This window comes from Bos taurus, chromosome 5 (assembly GCF_002263795.3).
Source record: "Bos taurus isolate L1 Dominette 01449 registration number 42190680 breed Hereford chromosome 5, ARS-UCD2.0, whole genome shotgun sequence".
Classification (NCBI taxonomy): domain Eukaryota; kingdom Metazoa; phylum Chordata; class Mammalia; order Artiodactyla; family Bovidae; genus Bos; species Bos taurus.
In genome coordinates, this window is record NC_037332.1 from 75088516 (window position 1) to 75096001 (window position 7486).

At 47.8% G+C, this 7486-nt stretch overlaps 1 protein-coding gene across 1 annotated transcript in view; it reads right to left on the reverse strand.

Moving 5' to 3' along the window:
- Positions 1-1769, reverse strand: part of CACNG2 (calcium voltage-gated channel auxiliary subunit gamma 2) — a 121164-nt gene extending 119395 nt beyond the window's left edge. The window contains 1 exon segment of the mRNA NM_001077832.1: positions 1453-1769. Coding sequence (NP_001071300.1) covers positions 1453-1663 — 211 coding nt within the window. The 5' untranslated portion in view covers positions 1664-1769.
- Between the last annotated feature and the right edge of the window lie 5717 nt (positions 1770-7486).

The following is a 7486-nucleotide window of genomic DNA, read 5'->3' on the forward strand; positions in this document are numbered from 1 at the left end:
GTGCTCTTTCCCCAGGCATACTCATTTCCCAAAGAGCTCAGTTTGGGTTAGACTCTGAGACCACATCAGTTCTCTCCCTCTTAGTCCATTTCCCTCTCTTCTCCCCTGTCTCCTGGCTTCAACTCCCTGCACCACCATCCCATGTTGAGCTTAACAAACAGTCCTGCAGTCCCCGCTTCCCAGCGCTGCTCAAACGGCCTCCGTATTGGTTCATATCAGAAGCAAAGCACATCAGCTTTTCTTTCCACCCAGAAACACGTATCTCTCTGTGTATGTCTTTCTATGGGTGGCTGTAGCTTATACACACAGACACAGATAGCCACTCACATGCAGCCCCTTATATTAAAGTCTGTTGCTAAATGCAGGTTGTATGACCTGCAGGAGTTTCCTGCCCCCCTCCCAATGTTTATTAATGTGTCTCAGAAGCACATGCTTTCATCCATACCCTGATCTCCCAGCTTATCCTCTGTGGGACCGCTTTGCCCACAGCACATACACGGGCACACATGTCCCAATGACCCTGCAAGATCAAGGTAAACAGCTGACACTCCTCCCCCCGCCCCACAGCTCCCTCTTGTCCCCTCACAACCTCCCCATGCTCTTGCCTCCCTCCCGGCCTCCCTGCACAATGTCTGATTCCCAAGCTGGCTGCAATGCTGACTCTACACGCTTCTGAATAACAGACATGTCACTCTGCGTGGAAGTGAATTGGTTCTCAGCCTAACCTGCAAGTGAATTGCTGTTTATTAGAACTTGGGTTTGTTTCCTGTGAGAGACGTATGTATTTTTAGACTTTGTAAACGTTAAAACACACATACACACTCAGCCAGTCGCCTCGAATGATATGTGTGGCTCATAGACGTTACGAAATGCTCTTGAACTCAGCTTGCGATCCTGGAATAATTAGGATTTACCAAATAAGGCTTCTTAGAAACAACAGATTTTTTCCAAAAAAAAAAAAAAAAAAAAGGAGATTTGCAGATGATGATGTGTCTTAGACTTTTGGGGAGTAAGGGGAGGAGAAGGGGAAAGGAAGAACATTTTGGAATTCTTCATTACGAAAAGAGGAGCAATGTTGAGAGAGGCAATTGTTTTTTTATACCCTCATAGATGGGCATACTACATCAAAAGGCAAATCCTAATGATTCCAAAGCAGGTGGAGCACATTTGACTTTTTAAAAACAATCTCTTGTTGTTGTTTTCATCATATCATAGATTATTCCAATGAAGAAGGTTGAGGAAAGGGGGGTGGTGGAGGCTGGAGAGTTGAGTATGGTTTTTGCTTATTGATTTTCTTTCCTCTGAAACTCACCCAACCAGCCTTGATCTGTGGTGGAAGGAGTGAAGTAAGAAAATGGTGGAATGTAAAGGGGACTTATTTGGAGGCGGGTGGGGAAGGGGGAGTGAGAAGGGGAGGGGGTGGGGAGGGGGAGGAGATGGGAAATCAAATACCTTCTAGGCAGCAGGTTCTCCATAATCCAGAATGGGTCATAACTTCCTCGTTCTTTTTGCTGGTTTCATTCTCACTGACACTTTTGGTCTTGCAAACCCCTCTGGAGTAGAGCCAATAGTCGGTTCCCACAGCAATGGTCATCAGACTGAAGGCAGCGAAAGCACCAACCGTGGTTAAAAGCATTTGAACACCTCGATCAAACAGCCCCATAATTCTTCATTATATAAACACCCAACCGACTTCGGGTTCTCGGGAGAGTGTGTGTGAAGGTGCGAGTACTAAAGCAAAAAATAAAAATAATTCCACTACTAATATAATGGATATATGTGTGAACAGAGGATGTGGAGAGATATAAAAAAAGGGAGGTAAGAAAAGCTCACGGAAAAGAGTGTAAATTATAAAGATCACACGGGAAGAGAGGCTTGCCTTTTGAGATCAGAAACTGTTCCAGTTGCAGTGATTAAAAAAAAAAAAAAGGAAAAAATAAAAAGACACCCCCCACCCCCCCAAGTGAGATGCCTTAATCTCTTTTCCTAAAATTCTGGTCTCCAGTTTCCATATGTGATAGCTAATTTGGAGATGGCTTCCACAGTGAACCAGGGAACAGCCGCATTCTCAACACAATCTCTCATGGTCGGGACCTAGACAGTTAGAGATTGTAAAAGCCGAGATGCAACCTTCCGTCTTCGCTCTCGGCTCTGCGGCCTGCGCCATGAAAATCCTTTGCTTCGCCAGTTCTCTTCCTTGGGGGGTCTCGGGAGCTTTCGTTTCAGACCAGACTTCCCAGTATTCTGTAAGCCCTTGATCTCAGCTGAACAGGTGCGGGGGTCTCGCCTTCCATGGTTTTGCCCCGGCAGCGGCAGCGGCAGCAGCAGGGCGGGCAGGCGCGGCGGCGGCGGCGGCGGCGGCGGCGGCAGGACGAGCAGCGGCGGCGGTTATTGTTGTTGGTGGCGGTGGTAGTGTTGGCGAAGTGGGGGAGGGAGGGGGTTCCTCCCGGAGAATCGAGGCGGGTTTCCCTCCCCCTATCTGCAAAGCTCCTGGAAACTGGGGTGCCGGCGTCTTGCTGCAGGATGGGCCGCCCGCCTGCCCCCCCACCCCACTCCCGGCCGGCTCGGCCCCGGGAGGAGGCGCTCCCACCTACTGCATTACCGGGTGGTGCTGAACTGGACAGCTCCTTGCGCCGCCGGCTTCGCGCGCTCCCAGGCTCCCAGGGCGGCCCGCCAGGAGGGGGGCGCGGGCCGGAATCCTCCCTGCCCTCGGGGGCAGCAAGGCTGGGGCAGAGCGGGGGCTGTCTTTTCCTCTTTTCACCCCTCTCCCAAAATCCTGAAACGAGCGCTCTCCTGGGCTCCCGGAGCTTAGAGAAGGCGTAGCTAGAGATAGCTCTGCTCCCTCTCTCTCTCTCTCACACTCTCTCCCTTTCCCTCCCCCCTCGGTGTTTCTTCCAGCTCAGCCTCCTTCTCATTCCATCTCTACGTGCCCAGAGCTTCAAATACAATCCTCCCATCACAATCAGAGGGGCACAAAACTTCAACCAGCCGGTTCTTTGCCTGGAAGCCCTGAAAATATAACCTGGATGGGTAATTACAAACACGGTCTCTATGTGTTTTTTAAATCGTCGCTTGCACTTTGCCGTTTGGGGGATCTGTTTTGTTTTATTCGCTGTGTTGCCTTTTGGTCGTTTCTCTTTCTTCTCTGTCTCTTTCTGGCTAACAGGGGATGTGCAGTGCACTGTGTGTGTCTCTCTGTAGTTTTCTGTAGAAATCCTGGATCTTGCTCCTACAAGCAGACATTTTGGAAAGAATATTCATGGAAAAGGGTGCAAAAGGGTGACTGGCGGCTAGAGCTTGGGCAACGATTTTCATCTCAAGGATAAATATGTTTGCAGGGGAAATGGGTGAAATGTGAGTCCTTCTAAGTTTCCCGTGTCATTCGTAAGCTGGGTGGAAAGAGATAAAATCTCCCTGCTGTGAATACGGAAACACATTATAACTCTCCCCTTTTCCTCAGCAGAACTGTTATCTTGGGTTAATTACAGCATCATCTCTTGTTTCTATATGTGCAAGTTTTCCTTAATGTGACCCCTGGAAAAAGAAGCTCATCAGATTCCTGCTGGTAGTGATTATGTTTCTCTCTGATCAGTTTCCCTGTTAGGGGAGGGAAAGCACATGAGGCATGATGTAGATGCAGTTTTAATTTGTTGGGGGAGGAGTCTAGAGAGAGTTGTGCCTGCCTCTGATGGGTCAGTAGGATTAGAGATGTTTCCATTTCATAGCTCACCTATTCTGTACTTTGTTTTCTGTTCTTCCGTTTTTGTCTGGAGATAATTTGCTTGACAATTTCTCAGTGATCTGGTGATTATCAAAGAGTATACAAAAGATGACTGAACTCAAAACAGACTTTCTTGGGTATTGTCTAATGTTTTTCCCTTTGCCCAGAATTGTTCTGCAGATATGGCCAGTACTGTAGAGGCGGGGGGCAGTATAGAAAAACTACCTGTTTCTCCATCCTCCATAAAATGTCCTTCTCTCACTCTCTCTTCCCTTCTCAGAAGGAAAGAACTCCTATGATGGGTAGTCACTGGGCTCCTGTCACCTTGAAGAGGGTCCTGGTGTCTGGAGAACAGGACCAAGATTTCAGCTACCTCTGCTAAGATACCTTTAGGGTATAGCCTGAACTACTTTTTCAAACTGAGGATTCTCCATTTGTTTTCTTGCCCTTTGGTTGGGGATGGCAGTTGGGATGGGAGAGGCAATGGTATGCTGACCTCACTCAGCTGGGATTCTAGCAAGTTCAGCCAGTGTGTTCAAGTGAGTGATTTCCTTGGCTCCCTTCCTTCAGGAAAAAGTGAGGGGCAAGTAGGAAATCCTCTTCAACAGGCTAGGCCTTTTGAGGGGAGCGGAGGGAGGTGTGGGTGTAGCCACAGGAACCTGAGAGGCTTGCTCTCACTTACGTCTCTCATCTTGGTTGCTTTTGACCTAAGAAGTCCCTTCAAACTGGAAATAGACCCCTCCTTCTTACCGCTCCCCCATTCTTTTCAGATCAAGCCTTGAATCTTTTGCTCAAACAGAATTAGTAACAGAGGCTCAAAAGCTTCTGTTTATCCACAGAAGGAGCTAACATCTTAGCCACTGACAGTGGCTGCAGCTTTAGAAACATTTGATTAATCTTCTAGCCAGATAATCATTGAGTCAGGAGGTGAAAGAGGGGACAGAACAGCTGTAGGTTGATGGTGTGGAGGGAACAGACACTTCTGGAGACAGAACACCCTGGGAGCAACGCTAGCCTCTGCTACTTGATAACTGCGTGATCCAAACAAGTCAGCTTCCTAGAACCTCAGTTTTAACATATGTGAAATGAGCACATTAAGTTGTTCCCAGTTACAGCTGCCACCCTGCTCAGATTCTACCATCCCGTTTGTAACACTTTATTTAGTGCCTGTGTCAGCTCTCCTACTGCCTGTGCTGACCTGTGAACACTTTGAGGTCAATAGTTGTGTCTTGTTCCCCATCATATCTTTGGCATCTAGTGCAGGGCTTGATACTTAATACATACTTGATAAATAAAGCCTAAGTGATACCAGTGAGTTTTAAATGGTGTACCTGATAATTAGTAGGCATTCAGTAAATGTGGCTTGACTCTCATTTATCCTCCCCACCATTTACATCCAGATTGGTCTCCAGCTTCTTTTTCCATCTAACTCATGTACCACTCCCCTCCCGCTCCCCTTAACCTAGTTCTAGTTTGGAGGTCCCTTCTGCAGACAAGGCAAGGCTACCCAGGAAGAACTGGCTTGGTGCAAAGCCCGGTAGATGCTTTGGATCCACCAGGCACACACACTTAGCAGCTGCTGAATGGATGCTCTTAGGGGAACAGCTTTGTAAGCCTGCAGTTGGTGACTTGGTGAGGGCTTAGAGGAAATTAGCTGAAATGCCACAGGCCTATTTTGAGCTCCTTTTTTGATGGAGTGGAAATAACATGGGATTTGGGCACAGCAGACCTGGCCTTGAAGCACAAGGCTGCTATTTCCTCATTGTGTGACCTTGGGCAGACATTTAACCTCTCTGGAAATCTCTCTTCATCTCTCAAGGAGGACCACTGGCAGGGGCCTTACAGTGTGGTTGTTAGTGTTGTGTGTAAATAGTATGACCATAGCTAACATGCCAGGCACTGCTCTAAGCTGAGGTCCACAACAATCCTATGATAAAGGAACCATTTTACAGATGAGGAACCTGAGTCACATAACGGTTTAAGCATCTAGCCTGAGGTTGTGAGTGACAGTGAGTGAGTGGCAGAGCTGAAAGTCTAACCTAGTACCAGACAGGGGGCCTAGATCTTAACTTCTGTGTCTGGACTCAAGATATAAGCTTTCTGAATAAGGATATCACACCAAGGTTATTTGCTTCTCAACTACAGATTTGGCAAGGATTTAAGGGAGTAACTTCTAGGTGCCAGGTGTTTTCACACAATTTCTCACACTTGCAATTCCAACAACTCTGCAAATGCCTATCGCTCACTATCTTACCTTACAGGCGAGGAAACAGAAAGTCAGAGAGTTCATAAATCAAGTCCCAAAGTCACATATCAAATTAAGTGGAAGAGTAGAGATTTGAACATTTTGCATTGCTTCAAATTCTACTAGATCCAAGTCTCATAGTTATTCATTTGTTCATCTATTCATTCAACAAATCAAGTACCTACTATGTGTCAGGTATGTATAATAGATTTCCTGGACAAGTTGAGTAGGATAGACATGATCCCTCCCTCCAAGTGCCTATAGACAAGCAGAAGGAGCAGACAGGGGAGGAAGAGCCACACTGAAGGGAAGAGGAAGTTAGGTGAGGGATGCTGTGGGGCCATGGAGCAGGGAGACTAACCCAACCTAGCGGGTGCAGGACATCCTCCTGGGAGGACAGGATATTTAAATTGAGATTAACTCAAAGTCAGCTAGGCTGAGATGGGAGTGGGAGGGTGCGGGGGAGCTGAAAAGAGGAAGGGCATTCCAGACGGAGGAAACAGCATACGCCAAGGTGCAGAAGTGTGTGCAAGTGGGAAAAGAGGATTGGCTAGTTTTAGAGAAAAGATGCCGAGTGATTTAAAGACCATGATGGGGAATGTTTTAGGCTAAGAGCCTGTAGGACTTCCCTGGTGGCTCAGACGGTAAAGCGTCTTGCTTACAATGCGCGAGATCTGGGTTCCATCCCTGGGTGGGGAAGATCCTCTGGCGAAGGAACTGGCAACCCACTCCAGTACTCTTGCCTGGAAAATCCCATGGAGGGAGGAGCCTGGTAGGTTACAGTCCATGGGGTTGCAAAGAGTCCCACGGACTGAGCAACTTCAGTTTCACTTTCACTGGAGGCCATGGAAGTTTGGCTGAAGCATAAGAAGCCACTCTGAGGAGGCTGGTGCGGTAGGAAGTGTGAGAAGCAAACCTGGAGGCAGGCAGACAGCAGGGCCACTATTGCTGGGATCCAAGCAAGAGATGATGGTGGCCTGGACCAGGAAGTGGCAATGGGGAAAAAAGAAATGAGGGTTTTGGGGGTGTTGGGGAGAAAACTGATGAATATTGGTGTACGCGACTGAGATGCGTTACTTTGAGGAAAAAGTAGGTTGGAGCTTGTGGGGGCTGCGGGGAGCAGGGGAGATTGAGAATTCTGCTTTGGTCACGTGCACAGTTTCGCTTCATACTACCGCCTCTTCACTCCTGCTCCCATTCTATCTCTTCTCAGCATGTGAATGAATTAATCAGGAATGGAAATCATTCATTCAATTACATTCTACCCTCACTAGAACGAAGCCTCAGGAAGGCAGGAATTTCAGTCTGCTGGGTCTCCTTGTATTGATATTTCCAACACGTAGAACAGTGCCTAGCACAGAGCAGCCGTCTTATAAAAACAAATTACTTCTTTTCACGTGCCTGCTCTGGCCAGGCAATGTGCTGAAGTGCTAGGGAGGCAGATGAGATGAGCGACTTCATCATCTGCCAAAACACCCAAATCAGGGAGACTGTCGAGCAGACAGCGAATTTCCAAGGCA